Below are 27345 nucleotides of genomic sequence, written 5' to 3' on the forward strand. Positions count from 1 at the left end.
CAGGTCTGGTCAAGCCTCAGACTGAAGCAGAGCGTTTTTGGATTAGTTGGATAGTCAGCATCTGCTCCACTACTGCTCTCTACATAAAGGTTCTCCACAGAGCGGAGGCTCAATCATCTTCCTCTTCGTCTAAGAATGGAGGAGACGCCAGTCTCTCTTTCACTCCAAAGACCCCATTTGAGGCAACCAATTTCCGTCCCGTTCCTATGGGAGGAAAAGCCAGGAAAGCCCAAGAAAGACTGGAAGCCCGAGGCTAGCCTAGTTCTCTCTGTCCCAATCCCAGTGAAGCTCATTGCATCCGTTCCTTTCAAGTGGGAAGAGAAGCCTGGAATACCGCGTTCAAACTTCTTACAGAACCCACTGGTTTCATCTAATCTTTATCTTTCCCCTCCACCACCAAAAATCATCAGCTTCTCTTCCTCTTCGTCATGCTCTTCCAACCCTTTTGACGACTCCTCTCTCAGTACAGCCGACAGCGAGCTAAGCATTAAATTTCAAAAACAAAGCAGCCTCTTGGTGAGTGAAGACGAGACAGAAGAATACGACTACAGTGAAGATAACAGCGATGATGATGACACTCAAGAATTTGATCTTGAAACCTTTTCTTTTCACTCTGATGATACCTTCCATTCAGCTCCATCTCTCCTCGCCAATCAACTTACCACGACTCAAATGATGTCTAGCGCTATTCCTGTGCCTTCAAGTGGCCTGCAGGAGAACAATCAGGATGCTATTCAAGCCCCAAATTCATCTCTTTCAGCCATTAGTGACGGGGAAAGCACGTTGTTAGGAGATGGAATCACTAAGGATTTAGTTTTGGAGTTCCTTTTCCCACTATTTTCTCCTCGTTCTGGTTTTCTTGACAGGGTGGCTGCCATGCCCACAATGTTGACAAGGGAGAACGACGACTGGAGTTTGATGGGGAGAAAGGGCCCAACCTTGGGTGAACTGATAATGCTGAGTCGCATGCTAAGCCATGGAAGAAAGGTCATCCCAATCAAAAAGCAGAAGCATTCCCTGGTAATTTTCGGAAAGGCTTATACCAAACAAACCTTCTACCATATTTCTTCTATTTCTATTATGTTTTGAATTCAACCAGTAGGGTGGTAAATTTTAACACAAACTCGACTCAAACCTGACCCAAGTTATATATGGATTAGCTACAGTTTACTCATCCAAACGGATTAGTTTACACCAAGAGAGGCCCTGGTTTAATCGATTTAAAACAACAACAACTGAAACTGGACTAAAAACCAATAGATTTTTTTCTAAAATTTATCTTTTAATTTTAAGGGGGTTATTCAGGTCTCGTTTGAGTCTACATTTTAATAAACAGCTTTCCTTCTGGCAATGGCCAGGAATGATTTGGTTTGAAAAATAGAGTAAAATTTATTTATACTTCATCTGGAGAATCAGAACGATTCTTTGATATGGGAAAAAAAAGAAAAAAAAAAAACCTGAAATGTTAACGTTTTCATGAATGTCTCTACAGCACTTGAATTTTCTAAAATTTTATTGTAATTTGAAAAAAATAACAAAATTTAACCATGAAAGTAATCATATTTTAACTATTTAAGAAACTTAGTTACAGACCCACGAACCAAGTATGTTAAGCTTGAGAACATTTTTGGTTTACTGAGACCCTTCCAAAATCTTGAGATTGTATCTATATGCATGCTATTATTTTTCCTTTTAGTCATTGAAAGGCAAATAAGAATCCAACTTCATGGTTACTGAAGGCCAAAAAAAACAGAAAATCAGTGAAGAAGATTAATGCCAGTATCTTCTTACTGGTTGTATTGCAAAATAAAAATCAGGAGATTTCTTACTCAAATGTGCAATCTACCTACAGGATGGTATCAGGAAGATAGCATTTGCTCGCTGTCTCTTCGGAACCAGTGGCAAACGAACCAACAAAAGCTTGAGCAGTCAGCCGTTCAGGAACAGGCAGATACTTGGACAGCAGAAAACAGCCTCTACAACCAGAGTCCCTTCAGATATTTGATGCTTCATTTACCTATTTTCTTAATAAAGAATGTACACGGATTGAAGTCTTGCATTTTCGACTATGGGGAATAGATTATTGTTGGCTTGGTGCAAACTAGTAATTAAATCTTCAACCCAATGATGCAACTTGAACAATTGAATTTGATGGTACCTGCATCAGGAAACTTTCCGAATCCGTTCCATTACAACAGAAACATCATCTTCAGTCAATGTGGTAAAACAACAGCGAAACCATCCGGGTTCGATACAGTGACAACATGATCCTGGGGTTACATTAATCTTTGCTACATTCAACAGCTTATCCCACAGCTCAAACTCACCTTTCTCACTGTAAGATCGAATGAACTTGCTCATGTCTGCCCAACAGTAAAAACCTCCACTGCTGTCACTGCACTCAATTCCCAAATCTTTCAGCCCATTCACAAACAACTCATACATCTTCCGCAATCGAGCCCTAGTGACTACAATGAAATTATCCACAAATGTTGAATCTGAAAGCATTGATATTAGCAGATGCTGTGTTGGAGCTGAAATAGCAGAAAACCTAGCCAGCCTTGTAGCTGCAGCCATTACCTTCTCATTGAAAGAATAGATCACCCCCACTCTAAAGCCAGGAAGAGAGAGATCTTTTGAAAGCCCATATATTATGTGAACCCTGCTTCGGTCAAAATCTTCAGACTCTGCAATCTCGGCCATGCTAACAAACTCACCACTTCCATGCGTTGACCCAGCAAATATCTCATCAGAAATTATATGTATATTTTTCTCCTTAGCAAAGTCTAGAAGGGCATAAAGTGTCCCCTTATCAATAAGATTTCCTACAGGGTTTGACATGAGAACCGCACGTACTTTTGTGCCTCGTTTCTTTGCCTGATTGAATGCTCTGTCAAGGGCAGCCACACTTAGATTGAAATTGTCAGTGCTCCGGCATGGCACTGGTATTAGTTCCACTCCGGTTCTCCATTTCACATCCCTGTCAAAACTGCAGTGCACTTCCCTCAGAAAGGTAAGAATATTATAGTTTTGAATATTCACCTAAATGGAAAAAAAAAAAAAAGTACCCGGGATAATATGGGGAGGGCACCAAAAATGCATTTCCAGGATCTGCAAGGCAGAAACTGAGTATTTCAACTGCAGGGGTTGCTCCAGCTGTTAGTACCATTTGTGATGCATCAAAATTAACTGGTCTTTGCATTACTTGTTCCATGAATCCAGCAATAGCCTGCAAAATGAAATAGTGAGATATTTCCCTAATTTTAGGTTTTCAAACAACGGGTCTACTAACAGAAACCATGAACTAAACCAGGAATTTAACATTTTTAGATATTGACACATTTAAGAGCCTTTGTCATGGGCTTAGACGAGCCCAAACTCCTTTAGGCTGGCGGAAATTCTAAGTCTCGTGTGGCCTGCTTTCAGTCCTTCGAAAACAGTACAGCCTTCTTCCCTAAATCGTCGTAACAATGCTCCTTCCCTCCCAAGTCGAACAACAGTATAAAAACAAAGGAAACCAAGAGGATTAGAGGGGGAGAATACCTTGTATTGATGACTGAAAATACAAGGGTGACCGTCCGACGTAGAGGACCAGAGTCTCTCGACAATTCTCTCCCTCCCGTGCTATACAAGCTTTCTCTACAAGATAGTGAATGAATTTACAAGGAATGCCTTGGTATTTATAGGCTTCAACCCCCCTGGATCTCTCCCTTCCATCCGATGAGAAGAGAACCTCTCCCCATTCAAATCCCTTGATCCTCTCCCCATTCAAATCCCTTGATTTGCTCCCTATCCAAATCCCTTGATTTGCTCATCTTGGACTCAATCTTTTATGTGGACGTCCTAGGTGTCTCCATTCGTGTGCCCACCCAATCAACACTCAAATCATACTTAAAATGAGTCCTAGTTGGCATAAGGGACGTCTGGGAGTGGCCAAAGAAGAATTTCCCCCGAAATGGCAACCTCCCAGATTTTGCCACTTTGCATGCGCACGTACGCGCGCGTTGCAGAACCAGCATGGCAACCTCAACTGCGTTGGGCGCCCGCGCTGTTGCTTCATGCGCTTGCGTGCACATAGCTTCCGCGTCGCGTGTGCAACCCCTTATGCCAATGCGCCCTCTGCCCGGGTTGTGTACGCGTGTGCGTGCGGCGCTACGTATGTTGCGGTTACAGTTTCTGTCTCGGCCAGCTGGTGGGATCGTTGTGCGTCTTGCTGCTTGGCCATCCGTTTGGCAAGCTCAAGTATGTCTTCTTCCCCTACAGCTGATGCCGGGTCGGCCATATGCGTGTGCCCCTTTGGGCCGTGCCATTGCACTTGACCTTGGCCGTCGCTGCTGTTGCTATGCACTGGACTTGCACAATCTTCGTCCTTGGTGTCAGACCCTACCACGGCTTCATCTTCCGTCTCATACTCCAACCGCCATAAGGCAGATGCCCTCGTTTGCATCCCCTGGCGATACTCGATTACCTCCTTCTCGAACTGCCACAACTCGGCAGCGTCTTGCCATCTTGCCTCGCTTTCCGGTTGACCCTGCCACTTGACCAAGTATTGCGTCCTCCAGGGCTTGTCCCTTTGGCGCTCCTCTCGGTCTGCAATAATATACTCTACTTTGTTTACAAAAGTAGTTGATACATCCATTGGTGCCCTTGGGTCAACTATTCTCTCCGGGTCTTCAAAATAAGGTTTAAGGTTTGATACATGAAAAACATTGTGGAACTTAATCCTTTTTGGCAGTTGCAATTTGTAGGCTAGGTTGCCCACACGTTCAATGATAGGAAATGGGCCTTCATATTTCTTCAAAAGACCTTTGTTCTTCCTTCTTAGGTGACGAAATTGTCCAGGTCTTAGTTTCAGAAGGACCTGGTCACCTACTTTGAAAGAAGACACTCCTCTTCAAATTAGCATACTTCTCCATTTTTTTAGTTGCCTTGTGTAGTAAGACCCACGACAATTTTGTTTTTGTCTTTCCATCTCCTTGCCAGCTAATGGGCTGCTGGACTCTTCCATGAGGTATCTGGAATGAGTCCCATAGGCACTAAGGGTTGTTGTCCTGTTGCCAACTCAAAAGGACTATGCCATGTGGATTCGGATTTCTGTAAGTTGTATGAGAACTGGGCCACGTCCAATGAGTCTGGCCAATTCTTTTGATTAGCTACAACATAGTGGCGCAAATATTGCTCCAACAAAGCGTTTATGCGCTCAGTTTAGCCGTCAGTCTGAGGATGAAAACTAGTGGAAAAATTAAGAGTAGTTCCTAATAGTTTAAGTAACTCGGTCCAGAATTTTCTTGTGAACCTGGGGTCACAATCACTTATGATCGTAGTGGGCACGCCCCAGTGCTTCACCACCTGTGTCATGAATGCTTGAGCAACCTCTGCCGCTGTACAATCACTTGGCACTGCTACGAATGTTCTGTACATCGTAAAACGGTCCACCACTACCATGATAGACCTTAGCCCGTTGTTCTTGTGCAAACCAGAAATGAAGTCCATTGAAATAGACTCCCACGATCGTTTTGGAATGGGCAAAGGCTGTAACAAGCCTTTGAATTTTCTTTGTTCGATCTTATCCTGTTGATAGATAAGACATGTGCGCACAAATTCCTCCACATCGTTCTCCAAGTCTGGCCAATAATACTGGCCAAAGAGCAAGGCCAACATCCTTCTTTGACCTGGACGTCCTGCCGACAAAGAATCATGGCATTCCCTCGGGAATTCTATCAAGAATGGTGGCGCTGACCTGGGTTATGGCCAAAAGAGCCTGCAAACGAAAAAGGGCATCCTTTTCGGTTGCAAAAACCGCGCCATAAGTGTTTTGCACGGGCTCGCTTCCTGCGCATTGTGCGTGCCTGAGTCCGCACGTGCGCATGTGCCCGCACGTGCGCTGCACGCATATCCGTCTTGCGCAGCCTCTACCGCATCGCGTGAAGGGCCTACCGCCTGCTGCATCGCAAGTTGGGGCTGTCGAGCGCTGTTCACATTGCGCCACGCGCGCCTCTGCCTCTTTCGCGTGTGAGCGTTCCATTTTTGTGCGCGTTCCAGCAATGCTTTCTGGTGTTGTGCGCTGTATGTGCACCAATACCCTGTTACCCTTCTCTCCATCAAAAGGCGTAGCAGAACCCATCTTTCTGCTTAAGGCATCTACAACAGCATTGGCTTTCCCCGCCTTGTACATCATCTCAAAGTCAAATTCAGCCAAGAAGTCTTGCCATCAAGCTTGCTTCAGACTGAGCTTTTTCTGTGTCAAGAAGTAGCTAGAAGCAACATTATCAGTTTTTACAATAAACTTGGAGCCTAATAGATAGTGCCTCCAAGTATGTAAACAATGTATTACAGCAGTCATTTCCTTTTTTTGAACAGTATATTGTTGCTCAGTTTCATTGAGTTTCCTACTCTCATAGGCGACAGGGTGTCCTTCTTGATCCAACACTCCTATAATGGCAAAATTTGAGGCATCCGTGTGCACTTCAAATGGCTTGCTAAAGTCAGCAAGTTGCAACACCGGTTCAACCATCATGGAGTCTTTGAGTCGCTGAAAGGACTGTTGGCATTTTTCCGTCTGATGCCAAGAATAGTCCTTCTTGAGAAGGTCAGTCAAGGGGGTGCCAAGTGCTGAAAACCCCTTGATGAATCTTCTGTAATAGTTAGCAAGACCAAGGAAACTTCTTAGTTCACGCACCTTAGTGGGAGTTAGCCAATCCCTTATGGCCTCGACCTTTTTGCTGTCCATCCAAATCCATCTTCCCCCTATCCAATGTCCAAGAAAGGACACTTCTTGCAGCCCAAATGAACACTTCTCTTTCTTTACATGCAACTGGTTCTTTCTTAAAGTACGAAACACCTTGCGAAGGTGTTCTTTGTGCTCCTCCAAGTCTTTGTTGTACACCGCTATATCATCCAAGTATACAACTACAAAATAGTCCAAGTACTCAGAAAATACCTTGTTCATAAGAGTGCAGAAAGTGGCAGGTGCATTTGGTCAAGCCGAAAGGCATAACCATGAACTCATAGGCCCCATACCTGGTCACACAGGTCGTCTGCCCCTGATCTCCTTCGGCTATTCGAACTTGATAGTATCCACTACGCAAGTCTAGCTTAGAGAAGACCCTTGCTTCCCTTAATTGATCAAATAGGTCAGCAATAAGTGGAATGGGGTACTTGTTTTTAACAGTTACCTTGTTGAGCGCCCTATAATCGATGCATAGCCTCATGCTTCCATCCTTCTTTGTTTGAAACAAAACAGGAGTTCCATAGGGTGCCTTACTTGGTTTGATGAACCCAGCGTCCAACAATTCACTGAGTTGCTTGCGCAATTCGTCTAACTCCTTGGGCGCCATTCTATATGGTGCTTTGGCTGGCTTCTTTGCTCCCGGTTCTAATTCAATGCAATGGTCCACCCCTCTCCTAGGTAGCAATCAAGCAGGAAGTTGTTCCGGCATGACGTCCTTGAACTCATGCAAAATAGTTTGAATCTCCTTGGGGGTGGGAGTGGACTCCACCTATTCAACAGCACAAAGAGATGCTATGTAGGTAGAGCGACCCTGCTTAAGTCCTTTCTTAAGCTGGAGGGCTGAAATCATGAAGTCCTTGTTGTTTACATCTTTGGCATCAATTTCAGAAATGGTACAAGGACCCCTTTGGTCCATAATCCCCACCAAACCCAAATACGGCATAATAAAAACCTTACAAACTGAAAAGAATTCCATGCCCAATATTACATTAAAATCGTCCATGGGGACAATAGTGAAGTGTAGAGAGCCAACCCACTTGCCTATCACAACATAGGCGTCCTTGGCAACTCCTTGGACCTCACGAGCCGCAGAATTAACAACTTTCATCTTGCTGCCATCCTTCTCCCCTCGAAGCCTTAGGCGCTTAGCTTCCTCTTCAGATAGAAAGTTGTGTGTGGCGCTAGTATCCACCATTGCCTTTACTAGGCGTCCAGCAAGTGTTAAGCTAATAAAAAGAAATTCTTTAAGAGGTCTTACCGGAAGTGGAGGGTCTCGTTCTCCCCTTGAACGAACAACATTCAACAATGTTAAAGAACCCATTCTAGGCTCGGTTCCACCATCCCCAAGTTCGGTTTGGACAATATTGAGGAGACGCTTCTTTGGGCAGTCCCTTGCGAAGTGTTCTCCATCACAAATGAAGCACCGAACCTTCTTCTTTACTTTGTCCGTCTTCTTCTTCTCTTCCGGCTTGGCCTAGGCCTCTTTTGGCCAAGGCTTCTTCTCATCTTTATCCTTCTTTTTAAAATTATTCTTAACAACACCATTGTCCTTAGTATTGTTCTTATTAACCGAATCATGCTTCCTTTCATATTCGGTTAATTTTTCAGCAGTAGCCAATGCTGAAGTTAGTGTTTTCACCTCTCCTTCTCAATTCTTGCTCAGCCCAAGGACGAAGGCCAGCAAGAAAAGAGAAGAGTCGGTCGTCATCCAACATTTTGGAGATGCACAACATTAGAGAAGTAAAAGACTGCGCATATTCTCGAATGGTACCTTTTTGAGATAGTGCCCATAATTCCCTCCTTGCTTGGTACTCTACGTCCTCCGGAAAGAACTATCTTCATAGCTCTCTTTTGATGTCGTCCCAAGTTTGGACAGGCTCTTCTCCCCCTTGCTTATCTCCCATACGCCTCCTCCACCAAAGAATTGCATCATCGGAAAGGAACATGGTAGCAGTACTAACCTTCGTTTGATCGTTGGTGAACTTGCTAACATGGAAGTATTGCTCCACTTGCCATAGAAAATTATCTATGACCTTTACATCTCTCTTTCTGGTGAAAGACTTTGGCTCAGGCACCTTGATCTTTGCTTGTGCGATGGTAGCAGTACTAACCTTCGTTTGATCGTTGGTGAACTTGCTAACATGGAAGTATTGCTCCACTTGCCATAGAAAATTATCTATGACCTTTGCGTCTCTCTTTCTAGTGAAAGACTTTGGCTCAGGCACCTTGATCTTTGCTTGTGTGTGAACAACCCCTCCATTTGTCAAGGCTTGTTCGCACAAGGAGAGTCTTGCATGCAGCTCCCCAGAGAGGTCTTTGACATCCTTCCCCAATTGTTCCATCTCCACCCTCATGACGGCAATGGCTGAATGGACGCCTTCCTCAAATCCTCTCAGCCAATTTGGAGTTGGCTGATGCTCCTCAATCGTCCTTTGAACAAACTCTTCCCAGTTCGTACAAAAATTTTCAACTCTGTCCAAACGATGCTCAAGAGTTGTAAAACGAAAGTTAATGTCACTTACTTGTTCTTTGCCTCTTGAAGCATCTTCTCCACTTGTGGAAGCTATTGATTGCAACGTACACTTTGATACTAGTTTGTCACGGGCTTAGACGAGCCTAAACTCCTTTAGGCTGGTGGAAATTCTAAGTCTCATGTGGCCTGCTTTCAGTCCTTCGAAAACAGTACAACCTCCTTCCCTAAATTGTCGTCACAGGGCTCCTTCCCTCCCAAGTCGAACAACAGTATAAAAACAAAGGAAACCAAAAGGATTAGAAGGGGAGAATACCTTATATTGATGACTGAAAATACAAGGCTGGCCGTCCAACGTGGAGGACTAGAGTCTCTCTACAATTCTCTCCCTCCCGTGCTATACAAACTTTCTCTACAAGATGGTGAATGAATTTACAAGGGCCGAATGCCATGGTATTTATAGGCTTTGACCCCCCCTGGATCTCTCCCTTCCATCCAATGAGAAGAGGGCCTCTCCCCATTCAAATCCCTTGATCCTCTCCCCATTCAAATCTCTTGATTTGCTCCTTATCCAAATCCCTTGATTTGCTCCTCTTGGACTCAATCTCGTATGTTGACGTCCTAGGTGTCTCCATTGGTGTGCCCACCCAATCAACACTCAAATCACACCTAAAATGAGTCCTAGTTGGCTTAGGGGACGTCTGGGAGTGGCCAAAGAAGAATTTCCCCCGAAATGGCAACCTCCCAGATTTTGCCACTTTGCATGCGCACGTACGCGCACGTTGCAGAACCAGCATGGCAACCCCAATTGCGCTGGGCGCCCGCGCTGTTGCTTCATGCGCTTGCGCGAACATAGATTCCGCGCCGCGTGCGCAACCCCTTACGCCAATGAGCCCTCTGCCTGGGCCGTGCGCGCGCGCACGTTCTACTTGCTATGCGCGCGCGTCTGTTGCAGTTAAGGTTTCTGTCTCGGCCGGCTGCTGGGGTCGTTGCGCATCTTGCTGCTTGGCCATCCGTTTGGCAAGTTCAAGTATGTCTTCTTCCTCTGCAGCTGATGTCGGGCCAGCCATATGCGTGCACCCCTCTGGGCCGTGCCATTGCACTTATAGGCTTCGACCCCCCCTGGATCTCTCCCTTCCATCCAATGAGAAGAGAGCCTCTCCCCATTCAAATCCCTTGATCCTCTCCCCATTCAAATCTCTTGATTTGCTCCCTATCCAAATCCCTTGATTTGTTCCTCTTGGACTTAATCTCGTATGTTGACGTCCTAGGTGTCTCCATTCATGTGCCCACCCAATCAACACTCAAATCACACCTAAAATGAGTCCTAGTTGGCATAGGGGATGTCTGGGAGTGGCCAAAGAAGAATTTCCCCCGAAATGGCAACCTCCCAAATTTTGCCACTTTGCATGAGCATGTACGCGCGTGTTGCAGAACCAGCATGGCAACCCCAATTGCGCTGGGCACCCGCGCTGTTGCTTAATGCACTTGCGCGAACATAGCTTCTGCGTCGCGTGCGCAACCCCTTACGCCAATGACCCCTCTGCCTGAGCCGTGCGCCCGTTCTGCTTGTTGTGCGCGTTGCGGTTACGGTTTCTGTCTCGACTGGCTACTGGGGTCGTTGCGCGTCTTGCTACTTGGCCATCCGTTTGACAAGTTCAAGTATGTCTTCTTCCTCTGCAGCTGATGCTGGGCCGGCCATATGCGTGCCCCCCTTTGGGCCGTGCCATTGCACTTAGCCTTGGCTGTCGCTGCTGTTGCTGTGCACTGGACTTGCACAGTCTTCGTCCTTGGTGTTTGGCCACACCATGGCTTCATCCTCCGTCTCACTTTGGCTCAATGTTGATAAGGTGGCCGCGGGGGGTGGGGGGGGGGGGGGGGGGGGGGGGGCATGTGAATATGAGATCTTGGATTCAAGTCTCATGGGGAAAAACATGTCGTGTGCATGTATAATGAACATTGAAAAAAGGCCACATGTGAATAAACAGAAGCCTGTATTCTCAGTATAGTTGCAAGCTGACAATAGCTACACTCCTTATTGCAATTCTCAAGCTAAATAGTTTTAAGGAAATCAATAAAACAATGAAGTCGTTGTTTAAAAAAATATAGTTAATTCTAGCAATAAACATATGAGCAAATGGAAGCAAAAGAAGTCAATTTCTAGAGAAACATACACACACCAGTTACCCAAATATCCATGGGGACATGAGCAGAAGACCTCACAGCAAGAAGTCACCATTGAACCAGAGATTCAATCCACAGATAGCAAGAGAGAGTTAACCTCCTATATAAAATCTTCCAGCACATTAACATAACAAAAAGGAAGTCCACAACCTGAACTACAAGCTGCATGCACACATCAAGTCATTTTTGACTCCTATGCAGGTATCCTGGCAAATGAAGCAGAATAAACCTCAAGTCTTAACATCATTCATAGAAGAGGTTCACTACCCAGTATTGCTCTCTCTTGTAAACTAGTCATCAAATGAGGTCTTCATTTTAACCTTCCATACATATAAAATTTCCTCATCTCTCTCATATGCAACACGTAAAATATCAAGTTCAAAAAGGATATCCTCAAGAAATATGTGGATGCCACAAATGACACACTAACAGAGAAATAAAAAGGAATAGCACCATTCATCCATTCTGGGAACAAAAATGAAAACACAAATTTGTAGATTACAGGATTGTACAAATTTGCTTTACTGAATTCCTGACTAAAGTACACAAATACCTCTTAATTGCCCTTGATCATTTAACATGTAATGCCTAATGGCAAACATCAGATTGTCAGGTTTTTATCATTTCCATGTATCAGTGGTTAAAAGGAGTAAAGATTGATCTTAGTATACTAAAAACTCCATATAATGTTATTTTTCTTCAACCAAACTGAATGGAGCAAGACTAAATTAAAATGAATCACCAGAAAAGAAAGACATGAATAAAAATAAGAACTTTCACAGGACTAGGCCACTCATTGTATCCGATGTTCCATCGTTTTATATAAGAACAGCAGCAATGACAAGATAATGCTGCTAAGAACCACTTTCCAACAGCCAAAGAATCACATTTACGTACCTACAATATGCAATTGCATCCAAAAGATGATGAAGTGACGAAAAATGCAAGCAAATGTTGAAGATATTCAAAAAAAAAAAAAAATCTTCAACCCTCATTAAGCAATTAGGTGTTAGGATCCCAAGAAAAGATAAAGACAGTAAGAACAGCTGTGTCTATAGAAACCAGAGGATCTTCTTCTCACAGGGAACTTCTGAAAACACAGTGAATATCAATATATCTCCAGTTAAATGCCAAGTTGCAGGCAAATAACAGTTATACAAGACAACATTCTTTCCACCAGAGAGTTCTTGCTAGGTCAAAAAGACACAAGGGGAACAACCTGATGCCCGAGAGGGAGATTCCAATAAATACGTAATTAAGTTTCAATCGGTCGCTAAACTTGATGCATAATCTACATGTTGTTAATAGAATAAACAATAGATGAACTTTACAAGAATATCACCACAACTTTTAGTTTCCACTAGCACGGTCTTGACTAGTCTGCCAACAAAGGAATAGATAGCAAAACAAGAGAGCAAAAAGGAGTAGAGGTATGAGTAACAGGGACAGAAGAAACGTTCTTAAAAAGAAAACAAGGAAAAACACAGATAAGGAACCGTGCTTACAATCTTCAGCTTCATCAAGCCGCCAAAGGGTTGATACGTTGCAATCCCACTAAGATTCAATTCCGCACCCTCAGAAACGTCTTTCAGATGCTTTGCCAGCCACTCCTCAACAAGATCCGTAGACAACTGCTCTAAAACACACTACGTAAGACTTCAAACCAAATTAAAAACTCAACAATTGAGCTTGGAAAAATGAAATAAAACTCGTACCTTGTTTTTGGCCAATCCAAGCTGAATAACACCATCTGGATTGGTAGTAGCATCATAAGGATCATCCGCATACACCTTGAGGCCAGCATAATAAGCCGAGTCTCCTGACTTGAGAATCGAGGAAGCCCTGGAAGAAACATGAGCGGGACCCACAGAACCCCTGGGCGTGAGAAGTCCTCGGGAGAGGGAGCGGGAAATTCTGTCAAGGTCGGAGAGGTGTCCAGACGACGTAGAGGGTGTGGGAGGATTCGGCGAGGGAGGCGGAGGCGGGGAACGATTTTTTTTTAGATAGAGCTGCAAGAAATAGAAAAGAGCGCAGGGAATGATAGAACCGAGAACAAGGCCTCCCCTCCCTTGGACCACCCCTTGCAGAGGCACAATCAATCTCATGGCGGTACCCCCACCAGAATTCTTTTTGGTCGTCTCTTCGTCTCTCTCCGATTCTGGCAGAAGGAAGCGGTTGTGGGTCATTTGGAAGGAAGCCTCTTACGGCCGGAAAATAACCATTGATTCACCTCTCCCTGCTCGGAATCTAACGCTTTCCGTGCGGAAAGTATCTTATTCGTTTCCTTGAGAAAACAAGTTTCCTCCGTCTTTGGAGAGCAGAGACAGGTGTATTCGGGAAGAGTGAAGAGCAGAAGAAGAGGGAGAAGAGTCCCGAGTAGGAAATTTTAATTTTTTCTTCTTCAGCTTCTTTCTTTCTCCGCCGTTGCTTCCACGAAGAGATGGCAGGCAAACCTTGATTTTACCGGAAAACCCCTCCCACATTCCTCGAATAACAAAAACGCCCCCAAGATTTTCCTGTCTCACTGTTTTCACGTAGTGCAAATCGGACCGTCCATCTTAGCGGGTCCCGCCATCATACAAGACCCAACGGATCGATCTGAGTAAGACGCGTTGCCGCCGTCGAATTTATATTTTGAACGTGTACTCCATCGCGCCAAGGCCACCATGAAAGCACCATCGTATCCCAATTAAATTACAAAAAATACCCCAAAAATCTAACGCGAGTACGTCATATAGGTGGCAAAATAGAAGGAGAAAGCGTTTTAGGAGGAGAAAGAAGGTAAATAGGAGGAATCTGTAGAGAGAGAGAGAGAGAGGACAGGGAAGAAGCCAGAAGAGATTCCACTCCAGCCTCCAGGCGTTTCCCGACAAAATCCGGATTTGTCCGCGTCTGGTGAGTCTGTCCCCACCGTCCCCAACCCGTGGACACACCGCCAGGTTCAAGCCACGTATCAGGCCACTCTTTATCATAAGCCTCGTTCGTTATACTCTAGAAAATTCTCTCAGATTCCACCGTCACAAAAGTCTCAATGACAAGGCCCACACACCGAAACCGGATATAATAGACCGGACCACTTCGTTGAAGCCCCGATATGTACGGACCGGAGTCTCTAGATCCATTTGGGTCGACTCTGGATTGTACGGAGATCTCATCAAACGCCCATCCCGTGACTTCCATAACGGGAGTACTTTAAGGGTAAAATCGTCAAATTCAAAATTCAAAATTATTGGTTTGAAAAAGTACCCAACGGTCACAATGCGCTCCTGGCTTCCCGTTTATATTGGATAGTCAACGTCACGCTATCTAAATGACGGAAACGGGCACATGCGTTTTATATTTCATGACGGATTTGTCCCTCGGGAAAGCCGACTAGAGGGGAGTTTGGTCTCAACTATGAGGGGTATTTTAGGGGGAAAAAGCTTCAAAGCCCGCAAACGGAAAACGCGTGTTATCTTCCAGGAAAAAGACAGGAGGAGAAACCTTGCCTGTCAAAAGACTAAATTATCCCTACAGTGTAGCCACAGTTACGAAGCGATGTTCGAAATATTTTCAAATTTTGTAGGGGTATAATGGGTTTTTAGCGATTCATGCATGGGCCCCTCTTTCAAATTTCTACCTCGGCGCTATATAACGTTTTCTTCCTTGCGGTCTTACTCATCTCATTGAAGGCAATCTGCCACATTTTCGGCCGGAAATTGCTCGAATCAGCTCCTTGATTCCTCGCAGAGCAGCACTGAGGAAGAAGTGACCACAACAGAAGACCCTCAAATCCATGGCGGTGCTGGCATTCTAGCCGTGATTGCAGCACTGAGGAAGCAGTGACCACAACAGAAGACCCTCAAATCCATGGCGGTGATGGCATTCTAGCCGTGATTGCTTAACTGATACCTTGAAAGTTTCGAGGAGTCGAAATGGACGACGGAATGGAGGATTTTGAAGAGCAGCCTTTCGAAACCGATTTCGACTATAAGTTTGAGGCCACGAGACACTTTGGCTTTGTTCTTGGGGAATCGTTTGAAGAGGTCCGGGAGGTATGCGAGCCGTGATTACTTAACTGAAGCTTGAGAGTTTTAAGGAGTCGAAATGGTCGACGAAATGGAGGATTTTGAAGATCCGCCTTTAGAAACCGATTTCGACTGTGAGTTTGACGCCCCCAGATACTTTGACTTTGTTCTCGGGGAATCGTTTGAAGAGGGCCGGGAGGCTGAGCTGTGGTTTCAAACTGCTGGCAGTTATCCACCTTCTCGTAAGTCCGTACGGAAACCCTAGTCGATTCGTTCGCTTTTTCGAGTTGAAGCACTTGATTTTGGCTGCTGTTAGTTACTCTGCATGCAGGAATCTACCTCTGGACAATGTAGATGGTTTAAACTCAGATTTACGTCCAGATTGGATAACGTACGGCTTACTAAAAAAAAAGTGTTTTGATTGCCCAGATGACTCATTAAAATACAGCATTAAGAAACAATAATGAAAAACAGTTGCGTTTTCTTTTGATTTTAGTTGTTGGTGCAGTTCTTTGTCCTTGTTAATCTTGGACTTGATTGCTGCATTTCGGTTCTCTTGTCATTTTTTCATTTGCTCCTGTTTTACATAAATTCTAAGAAGTAATCTGAACCAAAATTAACCGGTTAATTGAAAACATTTCTGCCTTTCCAGCTTATGTGGCAAAGCTGAACGCAAGGGGTATACTCGCAGAGAGCACAAATACCTATCATAGTTCTAATGATGCAGCACAAAAAACCTGTACTATTACTCGCTCAGTTAATGGTGTATGGCCGGAAGTGTCTGCCTCAGATGAAGAGAGAAAAGGTAACATTCTGAAATACTGTTTTTGGATTCTCCAGTCCAAATGGGGCTTCATACAGATTTTGTTGGGCATTGGTCTTGATTCTTTTTCTGTTCTTTTTTATTTTTGTTTTCTTGATCACTAGGTTGAAATTCAAATTTCCATGAGAGATGGATGACTAATCAGACACTATTTGGCATTTGGCATGTAAATTTCCACTTGGTGCTTCATTCTTTTCTAAAGACCTAAAGGCCATCCAAAATATGAAACTATTAGCATATAACCATTAAATCAAGTAACTATGAAATTATTGACTCTATTAAGTTTATCTAAATTCTTGAGGATATCTTCATTTGTTGGTGACTCAAACAAATCTGCATAATTTATCCAAACAATTATTGAACATGGCTTGGAAAATATCTCCCTTTTGTTACTTTCTTTTTTCTATGACTTCCATTAATCTTTTTCAAGAGCATCTTGGTAGCAAAAGAAGAGGTTAGTCAAAACAGTAGGCACTTTAGGAGTCTTTGCACATTCATTATGCTAAGGGTTTTCTCCTGCTGCTAACTGTAGGTGGTTGATCGTTATTGTTGTTTTAATCTTTGGCATGTTTCAACTTTCAAGTTTGAAATTATTTATTTTTAATTTTTATTTTTATAAACAAATATTTAGTGAGTTCTTACTTGCAGTCATGCTTCCTTGTCATTAATATTATGATACTTTTACCTGTTAAAACACTTATACATATTCCTCCTAATAGGATGCACTTTTTATAATCATGCCATCCAAGATGGTCCTAAAGCAAAGGCAAAGTCTCTTGTCAGCGCACCATCTTCAAGAAGCACAACATTGATATTATGATACTTTTACCTGTTAAAACACTTATACATATTCCTCCTAATAGGATGCACTTTTTATAATCATGCCATCCAAGATGGTCCTAAAGCAAAGGCAAAGTCTCTTGTCAGCGCACCATCTTCAAGAAGCACAACATTGATGAAACCTACAGCGAGTCAGTTGGCCAAGCAGCGGTTGGAAGTTAAATTTTCTAGTCGATCACTGCACAGGTGCTTAGGTTTCCGCTTTGACTACATGGAATTTGCAATTCATATTAGCATATAATTTTCAGATTTAGCTTGATTGGGTTTATTTGACGTATCTAATTTGATTTCCATGCTCAGCTATACTACAGATTTTGTTTGAAGTTACTGCTGGGATGGGTTATCTCAGGATTTAAACATTTCAATTAATGAGCTTCATTTTTTAAATGTTTTTTCTTTTATGTAATTTAAATATATTCTAAAATTAGGTTTGACAGGGTATTAGGACATGAAGTTGAGAGAATTATAAAGAATCAGTCTGCAAATGAGATTCAGGCTGCTAAGAGGCAAAAGCTTGAGGGAGGCCATCTGTGCAAGGTGGAATAAGACGAGTATCTCCAATCTATATACATTTAAGTGCTGGTTATGCTGAATGATAGTTACTCTTTGAAATGGTTTATTTTTGTGGATTTAGCATCTATATATGCAATTGTTTAGAGTGTTCATATCTTTTCCAATGACAGGTACCTGATTCACAGCAGCAAACCAATTTGACCCACAAGGTTTCCAAAAAGGTGTCTAACTCTTTGAAATCCCAAGAACTTCATTAACGTTTCCAGAAGTGGTTTCTCCTTTTTCCTTGGATAGCATTCATTTGTTAGTATTTATTGACTAATTCCGAATCCTTACAAATGTTTAATGCTCCTGCAGGGTGCCCCTGCTGATGGCTGTTTTGAGCTGCCAAGATTGAAGCTGACTATTCCTAGGGAGCCTGAATTGTTAACATCTAAAAGAGCACAAAGGATGAGGTAGAGCTGACTTTTTATATCGGTAAATGTAGTTTTTTGTTGAGGAAATGGTAAGCCCAAAACATTTTAAACTGAAATTTCAGGTCCAAGAATGGTATGGAGTTTGGAGAAAGCAGACCAACCACTACATCCATATTTAGAGCACGCCCTTTGAATCGAAAAGTTAGCACCTCATATTTGTTGGTCTTATAATAGTACACTACCTCTCTTTCTCTCTCTCCCCACACACAGAACCTTACTGACATTTGTCTGACGATAAATTTTGAACAAGAAAGTGTTTGATGTGGTCACAATTTTTATATTTTGTAAATACAGATTTTTGAAGTGCCATCATTGTCACTCTTACAAAAACGTACACCCCGGATACCTGAGTTTCAAGTCAGTGATTATTACCCTTCTCCATAATGTCAATTTAGAGAATTCTTTGTCATTAATGGGCCTGCTGTCATTGTTGAATGTTTTGCTTGTATGTTGCGTATTTTAGGAGTTTAACCTGAAGACATCTGAGAGGGCCAAGCACCACTTGTTTAATGCGTCTTCATCACAGTTGCCTGGAAAATATTTTGTGAAGGTATGTGGTTTTTTACTTGATGTCATTGTAAATGAGAGTAGCGTTTCTTATCTTAGGGAACATGCTATTTCTTTTTTTGGTTTGTTCATAGCATCTACTTCTATGGTAGTCATGAAGACTAATGGTGCTAACCCTAAGTATGCGTGGCCTCGGGTAACCTACAAACAATTCTACTTTTGTATAGGTGACTTGAGAATGTCACAGGAAAAAATTCACTGTAGAATCATTTCATTTTCTAGAAATATGGAAGGTAGAATAGTGAATCACTAGTACTAAAAGTTAACTAATGAAGAGCTAGTGAACAGTAGTTAGGGTTACACAGCTATGTCCAGTTTGCACTGAAGATGGTGTCTTGCTTGTGACTGACTGATTAATGTCCTAAATCAAAGCCAGGTAGTTGTCTTGCTCTGTAAGATGTTGATGATGTCATATTTGCAGGTCATGCAGAGGGAAAGGACAACTCTTGGTACGATTACTGGAGTGATTGGGTCCTCTCAATTCATGCAGCAATCTGTGGCACCTTCTAAGCCTCAAAGGTAACTTTTGTTTTACAGGCAGGTTTCATGTCATTGAGTGGCTTATGTTTAATGAGAGTGCACTTTTGAGAATTTTATGCACTTCTCTTTATCCAAGATTTGGAGCTTTTTCGTGGTAGTCTTTATTGGTGGCTGCTTATTCTGGATGAACCCCTTTCTTACTGTTTTGGTCAGAGCCAATGTGAGAGATGATCTAAAACATGAAGATAATGTGCACAAACTGAAAGCTCGACCTCTTGACAAGAAGGTTTACTTGTATCTTGTAATATGACAGTCTGTTTCTATACCTAGAAATACCTTAACAAGTTCAATATTCTATGTCAATGAGTAGATATTTACTTTAAGATATTTCTTTTATAAACATGCAGATATTTACAAGTAAAGGGGATATGGGTGTCTTTCGAACAGTCAAGCGTGAAACCACTATACCCATGGTTCTGTTTATGTTTATTGAATAACTAAGCATGATTTACTTTTTCTAATATCTTGATTTTGAAGGTTTTCATGTCATATTTTGCATTTCTACAGGGATTTAATTTCTCGACAGACAAGCGATTTCAGCATAATCCACCTACGGAACTTTTGAGCAAGGTGAGTATGTCATTTATCTTTTACTTTAGTAGCTGTTTAAAGATAAGGTGTGATGTTTCTTTAGTATGTAATATCAGCACAAGCAGAGCAATGATATATTCGTCTGATAATTGTGTGCATTGATTATCTGTTTTCTCACTGTGCCTGAAAATTTGATCACCTTGGAACATTGCCTGTATTAAATGTTCAATTTAGAGAAATCATTTGTCTTTAGCTACTATGATCTGGTTTCCCTGCATACTGAATGTTTCTTTATAGGATAAGTGTTATGTAGGTGCCTTGAATGTAAACCCGATTAGGCCACACTGTTATGGCCCGACCCGGTTAAGCCAAAACAGGGTTTTGAGTTTATAAGGGGGTTTTCGAAAAATGGGTTTTGACGGGAGAAATCGAAAATCGATTTGTAATCGCTCGGAGTCGCACAACTCTTGTCTTCGATTTAGTGGAATTGCTCGTCGTCTCTTCCCATGGAGTAGGTTGTTGCCGAATCACATAATTTCTGTGCTTTGTGTGTGATTGATTTACTTCTTTATTTCCTCGTTTTTATTTCTCATTTACATATATATATTTTGTTGCTGGATATAATCTCGAAATCGTTTTCGGTTTAGTTATAACAAACTGGTATCAGAGCTGCCTTTCTGGCAACGGCGCCGGATCTTAGCTCCTCTCTCTGCTTCCGCAGCTCTGAGCGGCGACAGAGAGATCTCTGTCCCGAGAGAGAGAAGCTCGTTTTTCGTGAGTCTTGAGGGAGCCCTGTTCTGCTACTTGTTTCTGTAAGTGCCGAGAGGGCTTAATCAACCTAGCAAGGGAACTTAATTTTTTTTCTGTTTTGCAATTGAGATTATTTTGGTCAAATAGCTGCGAAGTATACAGTAGAGAAGTTCGATGGGCAAATGAGTTTCAGTTTATGGCGCGTGAAAATGCGTGCCCTGTTGGTTCAACAGGGTTTCTACAAAGCATTGAATGGGAAGGAGAAGCTTCCAGTGACGATGTCAGAGGAAGTCAAGGAGGAACTTGACATCAAAGCACTTAGTTCAATTCAGTTGTGCTTGACGGATGAGGTTTTGCGGGAGGTTGCAGATGAGACTACCGCGGCTGGTTTGTGGCTCAAGTTGGAGAGTATTTATATGACTAAATCTTTCACGAACAGGTTATCCATGAAACAACGCCTCTACACTCTTCGGATGAAAGAAGGTACATCTATTAAAGAAGATCTTAATGAATTCAATAAGATTGTTATGGATTTGAAAAATATTGATGGTACTATTGAAGATGAGGATCAAGTACTGATTGTACTGTGCTCTTTACTTTCTCTTATGAGCACTTCGTTATGGCTATGCTCCATGAGAACGATACCATATCTATGGAGGATGTTAAGGCATCCTTATACTCTAAGGAGTTGAGGAAGAAGGTGTCTACCAATGGGAACGAGGAACAAGTAGGTGGTTTGTTTGTTAGAGGGAGAACGAAGGGAAAAGATTTATCAAATTCTAAAGTCAGTGGTCGTTCTAGGTCAAAGTTAAAAGGGGAAAAGGGCAAGTGTAATTATTGTTGTCAACCGGGTCACTTTGTACGAGACTGTCCAAAACTTAAAGAGAAGGAGAAAAGAGAAGGAAATAAAGACGTTGCTGGGGTTGCTGAAGATCATTCAGATGGTTCAGAATATGTTCTCTTAGTTGATGTTTGTCCTGCACACTCACAAGATGAGTGGATACTTGACTCGGGTTGCTCCTATCACATGTGTCCTACCAAGGATTACTTTGCGACATATCAGTCGGTGAATGGTGGTACAATTTTGATGGGGAACAACATGCCCTGTAAAACTGTAGGGGTTGGAACGGTTCAAATCAAGATGCATGACGGTATAGTGAGAACTTTGTTAGACGTTCAGTATGTACCAGATTTGAAGAAAAATCTTATTTCTCTGGGTTCTCTTGATTGTCTTGGTTGCAGATATACTGCTGAAGGTGGAGTTATTAAGGTCTGTAAAGGTGCTTTGGTTGTTGTGAGGAAAGGAAAAAAGGTTGGTAACCTTTATGTGTTTCAGGGCAGTACAATTATAGGTGTTGCAACAGTTTCCTCATCTGCAGATTCAGATCCAGACACTACTCGTCTGTGGCATATGTACTTAGGGCATATGAGTGAGAGGGGTATGACAATTTTGAGCAACCAGGGTTTGCTTAGTGGTAAAAAAACAGGGAATTTAGACTTCTGTGAACATTGTGTTTTTGGGAAACAAAAGCGACTTAAATTCAGTACAGCAATCCACAGAACTAAGGGTACAGTGGACTATATTCATTCTGACTTGTTGGGTCCTTCTCGTGTTCCTTCAAAAAGTGGTGCTCAGTACTTCATTAGCTTCATTGATGACTACTCTAGGAAGGTTTGGATTTATCCACTAAAGACAAAGGATGAAGCGTTTGTTACTTTCAAGCAATTTAAGGCCATGATTGAGAACCAAACTGGTAAGAAGATAAAGCATCTGTGGACTAATAATGGTTTGGAGTTTTGTTCAGGGGAGTTTAATGATGTTTGCAAGAATGTGGGAATCGCTCGGCATCGCACAGTTAGGAAGACTCCTCAGCAAAATGGTGTCGCAGAACGCATGAACAAGACACTCTTGGAGAGGGCTAGATGTATGTTCTCTAATAAAAGTTTGGGTAAAGAATTTTGGGCTGAGGTAGTTTCCATAGCATGCTACTTGGTGAGTCGGTCTCCATCGACTACTATTGAGTGTAAGACTCCTGTTGAGGTATGGTCTGGAACTCCTGCTGATTAGTCTAGTTTAAAAAATTTTGGTTGTCTAGCTTATGCTCATGTTAATGAAGGAAAATTAGAAACTCGTGCTAAAAAATGTATATTTCTGGGTTATGCATCTGGGGTGAAAGGGTATAGATTATGGTGTCTTGATCCAAAGTCACCTAAGTTTCTTATTAGTAGAGATGTTACTTTTAATGAAACTTATAAGCTTCACCCGAGAAAGGAGTCTGATGATGCAGGTAGAAATCATGATATCAATGAACAGGTGGAGCTAGAGTGTGACACTTCTGGGAAAGACATAGTAAACACTCCAGTTCAGTCTATTGAGGAAAAGGTGCAAGATTCTAGTGAGGTAGAAGATGCATCACAAGAGCAACAATACAGTTTGGCTCGAGATCGAGTGAGGAGGCAGATTAGGCCACTTCAAAAGTACGGTTATGCAGACATGGTTGCTTATGCATTGATTGTGGCAAAGACCGTTCAATTTCAAGAGCCTTCTACATACCGTGAAGCTGTCACGGGTAGTGATTCTGAAAAGTGGACTATTGCTATGAATGGAGAGATGGAATCTCTCCAAAAGAATCAAACTTGGGAGCTTGTGAAACTAGAAAGAAGATTGTTGGATGCAAATGAGTCTTCAAGAAAAAGGAAGGAACTCCAGGTGAGGAAGATGCTAGATACAAAGCACGTTTAGTGGCAAAGGGCTATAGTCAGAGAGAGGGTGTAGACTTCAATGAGGTATTCTCACCCATTGTGAAACATAGCTCTATTCACGTGTTGCTTGCTATGGTTGCCATGTTTGACTTAGAGCTAGAGCAGCTTGACGTCAATACAACTTTTCAACATGGTGAGCTTGAAGAACAGATTTATATGCATCAGCCTAAGGGGTTTTCTGTTTTGGGAAAGGAGGATTATGTTTGTTTGCTTCAGAAATCTTTTTATGGGCTGAAACAATCACCTAGACAGTAGTATAAGCAGTTTGACATGTTTATGGTGGACCATGATTATTCTAGAAGTAAGCATGACAGTTGTGTTTATTTCAGGGAGCTTGCAAATGGTTCATTTGTGTATTTGTTGTTGTATGTTGATGACATGCTTATTGCAGCAAAAGACATGTCTGTGGTCAACAAGTTAAAGGTTCAACTCCGTGGTGATTTTGAGATGAAAGATTTGGGCGTAACAAAGAAAATATTGGGCATGGAGATTCGCAAGGATAAAAAGGCAAACAAGTTGTACCTGTCACAAAAGAATTATATTGAGAAGGTACTTGAGCATTTTGGGATGCAGGATTCTAAACTTGTCAGCACTTCACTTGCTACTTATTTCAGACTTTTAGCAGAGTCATCACCGCAGACCGAGGAGGAGGAGAAGCACATGTCTCATATTCCATATGCTAGTGCAATTCTATGGTTTGCACTCGTCCAAATATTTCACATGCAGTTAGTATTGTGAGTAGATATATGGGACATCCGGGCAAGGGACACTAGTATGCTGTGAAATGGATATTTCGATATCTGAAGGGTATTACTAATACTGGTTTGGTATTTGGGGGTTGCAGAGATAATGGTGATGTTGGCTATGTTGATTCTGATTATGCTGGCGATCATGATAAGAGGAGATCTCTGACAGGTTATGTTTTCACTCTCTCGAGTTGTGCTGTGAGTTGGAAGGCAACATTACTGACTACAGTTGCCTTATCCACCACAGAGGTCGAGTACATGGCTGTGACTGAGGCAGTGAAAGAGACTATCTGGTTGAGAGGCTTACTTGGTGAGTTTGGTTTACCACAAGGTGCTACAGTTGTTCACTGTGATAGTCAGAGTGCTATACATTTGACTAAAAATCAGATGTATCATGAGAGAACTAAGCACATTGATGTCAAATATCATTTTGTGAGAGATATTGTCTCTCAGGGCCAGATTGAGGTAAAGAAGATTGGTACCGCAGAGAATGCTGCAAATATGATGACCAAACCAGTTCCTACACTCAAGTTCAAGCACTACTTGGATTGGATTGGTATTCGTAGTATCTGAAGAGGATGCCCTAAGGGGCAAGGTGGAGATGACGATAGATAATTCCATTTTTCAGAGAGGATTAATTGCATTCAAGCCAAGGTGGAGATTTGTTATGTAGGTGTTTTGAATGTAAACCCGATTACCCGATTAGGCCACACTGTTATGGCCCGACCTTGTTAAGCCAAAACAGGGTTTTGAGTTTATAAGGGGGTTTTCGAAAAAGAGGTTTTGACGGGAGAAATCGAAAATCGATTTGTAATCGCTCGGAGCCGCACAGCCCTTGTCTTTGATTTAGTGGAATCGCTCGTCGTCTCTTCCCGTGGAGTAGGCTATTGCCGAACCACGTAATTTCTGTGTTTTTGTGTGTGATTGATTTACTTCTTTATTTCCTCTTTTTATTTCTCATTTACATATATATTTCGATGCTGGATATAATCTCGAAATCGTTTTCGATTTAGTTATAACAATAAGTATGTCTGTAACACCACTAATATTGATCTGACTATTGTGGTTTTTACTGTTTAATGTGGCTGTAACTTATCCCATTTCTTTGTGATTTTGAATGTTAGCTCTCACTGGCATCTGAAGTTCCTCAAAGTGCAAAATCTCAGCCAAAATTGTCTTGCATTCCTCGAGCACCTAATAAGGTTTTCATGTTTGACATGTTGATTGTATTGCATTTGTTCCATGTCCTATTTACTTTTATTTTTCTTTTCTGATTCATGCTTATATATACTTTGTTATTTTGAATGGAAGGGTTCAAAAGAGAACACGACAGATTTCTTAGGACGAGAAGAAAGCAAGGTAAGTTACTGAAAGAAAACTGACTAAGCATCCTCAGCTTGATCAGCTGTCAGTTAGGAGTTCAAGGATGTTATAACTAAACTTTCTTTCTTTTTACACATGATAAGTGTTTCTGTGAGTCTTTTGAGGGTGATATATCTTCTAAGGGTGTTTCATCAAATTTATACTTTCAGGGCACATGCTTGAGCAAAGAAATATCGCAAAACCTAAGGGGAAAGCAGAGTATGTGTGGGAGTAAAGGGGGTTTGACGGAAGTTAGATCTTGAGAACATGTGTAGATGACCTCAATAAATCATACAAAGAGTAAGTTGAGGACTGATGAGTGTGGGATATAGTTACTTATAATGTGCCAATATAAGTCATCCATTCTTCAATCAATATCAAGGTTTCTTGTTGCTCTGTTCTTTTTATCTGGCCTACAAGGCAGATATGTGGTGTATGATGTACTGGTATATTTCTATTTAAAGATGCAATATATTGTTTAAAGTTTATCAAGAATGAGGGCAGGAGAAAATCCTCAAATAGGCCAGAAAAACACCGAATGATTGCATAAAATTTTCATGTCAGCTGACATTAGTTTTCAGAGACGCTTGTTTAGTGCAGGAATATGAAATAGATTAAAGAGCTGAAAAGGGTAAAGTGATTAATTGTGTTCTTTTATGTCTATAAATTGTTTGATAGTGGCAGCAATATGAAATCAGCATAGTTTGAAAGTCATAATAATGTTTTTGTTTTTTGTTTTTGGTGTATTTATTGGACTTTTTCTATTTATAGGATTGACATTTTACTGTTCCCTCACATTGCAATTCATGAGAGTAGGGGCATCACAGGGACCTTTCCTTCTTCTTGCTTTTTGAATTATCTGATGAAATAACCACATGTTCATATGATGAAGTAGTGAATGCTTTTTCCGGGTGGAATTCATTTTTCATTATGCATCAGAGGTTTTCTATGAACAAAACTATGGAATTGTTATTCACCTTCTAATCAAGACTTTGATTCCATGGGCACATGGTCATCACTATGCAGCTGCAGCATCCATTGACAAGTTCTGGGAGATAGGAATGTTCTGGAGTGAGCCCTGACACCTTACATTGTGCACTTGTGAGCTGATGGTGATAAATATGTTCTTCCAAGGAGAGTTCTTCTCTCTGAGATCCAGCTTTTGTGAAGCTTGTCAGTAGGAAATCTTTCATAAATCATTAAAGCTTTTATTTTGTTGCAGTTGGGTTTATCCAGAATCTCATTGATGGTATTGATTGTTGTAAAGATGAGTTTGTCAAGTCAGTAGTAAAAGTATGCCAAGCTGGAGTTAGCACAGGAAATGCAGCTCCAATTCTTGCATTTTTTCTATAGCGCCTAAACAGCTTGTAAGTTTTGTTGAATTATATTTTCAGAATTCTGATATTGCACAGAGCTATTTCTGATACAAAATGTGATGCTCAGCTGAATTTGAGTAACCGATGAATGATATGATCAGGCATCTCTAAAGTTCCTGAAATACGTGTTCTAATGCTAAACCAGTCATAAGAATTGAACTTTGTGCCTAGATTTTCATCTTGTTGAGTAAGAATATGAAAAGGGATTTTCAGGGTCTCAAGTTTTTTATTCAATTTTAGTTACTTTTAAGTTTTTTTTCAAGATAAGCAGTTCTTATGCTGCAAGTATTAGAGATGTTCAGGAAATACAGGGTCGAAAGCGAGATGGGTAGTTTAATTGTCTTTAATGGTCTGTTTGGAAACCCTAGAAAAGAAAATAAGAATTTGACCATTATTATTCCCAAAACAAGTTAGTAAAATTGAGATACTAATAAGATTTGAGGCGAGGTTTGAGAACTTTAAAGGAAACCTAGAATTTCCATTGGATGTATCGAAGAAAATCTGGGAGATACTTGAAAGCATCAAACTGATATAAGGAGCAACTGGGTAAATGAATTTTCAGCTGCCAATCAATTTATCCAAAGTTTAATTAATTGCTTTATAAATACAAGTATTACTTGTTTTTCAATTATAGCACAAAACCTTCTAAATACACATATATTAAAAT

General features: G+C 41.7%; 3 protein-coding genes across 4 annotated transcripts; 2 read left to right on the forward strand and 1 right to left on the reverse strand.

The window, feature by feature from the left end:
• Positions 1-105: 105 nt before the first annotated feature.
• Positions 106-2120, forward strand: LOC137948972 (uncharacterized). The gene is made up of 2 exons (XM_068795214.1): positions 106-1020; positions 1853-2120. The coding sequence occupies exons 1-2, from the start codon at positions 136-138 to the stop codon at positions 2003-2005; spliced, it is 1038 nt and encodes a 345-aa protein (XP_068651315.1). The 5' UTR covers positions 106-135; the 3' UTR covers positions 2006-2120.
• LOC137948971 (1-aminocyclopropane-1-carboxylate synthase 6-like) lies at positions 1762-13747 on the reverse strand. Its single transcript, XM_068795213.1, has 4 exons — positions 13100-13747; positions 12890-13015; positions 3069-3229; positions 1762-2989 (listed from the first exon to the last, which is right to left on the reverse strand). Exons 1-4 carry the CDS (start codon positions 13568-13570, stop codon positions 2164-2166), a joined length of 1584 nt encoding a protein of 527 aa, XP_068651314.1. The 5' UTR covers positions 13571-13747; the 3' UTR covers positions 1762-2163.
• Positions 13748-15063: 1316 nt separating this feature from the next.
• LOC137948490 (protein TPX2-like) lies at positions 15064-26800 on the forward strand. 2 transcript variants are annotated; one of them, XM_068794577.1, is made up of 17 exons: positions 15064-15633; positions 16044-16196; positions 16934-17240; positions 17483-17591; positions 17738-17788; positions 17925-18022; positions 18106-18184; positions 18338-18400; positions 18507-18593; positions 19032-19129; positions 19304-19391; positions 19498-19563; positions 19658-19720; positions 25065-25142; positions 25252-25299; positions 25473-25602; positions 26329-26800. In XM_068794577.1, exons 3-16 carry the CDS (start codon positions 17170-17172, stop codon positions 25563-25565), a joined length of 1092 nt encoding a protein of 363 aa, XP_068650678.1. In that variant the 5' UTR covers positions 15064-15633; positions 16044-16196; positions 16934-17169; the 3' UTR covers positions 25566-25602; positions 26329-26800. The 2 variants fall into 2 exon arrangements, with proteins under 2 accessions (XP_068650678.1, XP_068650676.1); XM_068794575.1 differs by having other exon boundaries at positions 17492-17591; positions 18987-19129.
• Positions 26801-27345: the final 545 nt, after the last annotated feature.

Source organism: Aristolochia californica, unplaced genomic scaffold (genome assembly GCF_029961685.1).
Source record: "Aristolochia californica isolate CCGP_79_NKW_82.1479 unplaced genomic scaffold, dmAriCali1.0.hap1 SCAF_13, whole genome shotgun sequence".
NCBI classification, from domain to species: Eukaryota; Viridiplantae; Streptophyta; class Magnoliopsida; order Piperales; family Aristolochiaceae; genus Aristolochia; species Aristolochia californica.

What these genes read in the sequence shown, in the direction of transcription:
- LOC137948972 (XM_068795214.1), top strand. Translation starts at nt 136, where the DNA reads ATGGAGGAGACGCCAGTCTCTCTTTCACTCCAAAGACCCCATTTGAGG. An exon ending in AAAAGCAGAAGCATTCCCTG is followed by an intron (nt 1,021 to 1,852) that starts GTAATTTTCGGA and finishes ATCTACCTACAG; the next exon opens with GATGGTATCAGGAAGATAGC.
- LOC137948971 (XM_068795213.1), bottom strand. Translation starts at nt 13,570, where the DNA reads ATGACCCACAACCGCTTCCTTCTGCCAGAATCGGAGAGAGACGAAGAG. An exon ending in GCTTGATGAAGCTGAAGATT is followed by an intron (nt 3,230 to 12,889) that starts GTAAGCACGGTT and finishes TTCATTTTGCAG; the next exon opens with GCTATTGCTGGATTCATGGA. An exon ending in CCCTCCCCATATTATCCCGG is followed by an intron (nt 2,990 to 3,068) that starts GTACTTTTTTTT and finishes AGTGCACTGCAG; the next exon opens with TTTTGACAGGGATGTGAAAT.
- LOC137948490 (XM_068794575.1), top strand. Translation starts at nt 17,170, where the DNA reads ATGAAACCTACAGCGAGTCAGTTGGCCAAGCAGCGGTTGGAAGTTAAA. An exon ending in TTCCTCGAGCACCTAATAAG is followed by an intron (nt 25,143 to 25,251) that starts GTTTTCATGTTT and finishes TTTGAATGGAAG; the next exon opens with GGTTCAAAAGAGAACACGAC. An exon ending in TAGGACGAGAAGAAAGCAAG is followed by an intron (nt 25,300 to 25,472) that starts GTAAGTTACTGA and finishes TTATACTTTCAG; the next exon opens with GGCACATGCTTGAGCAAAGA.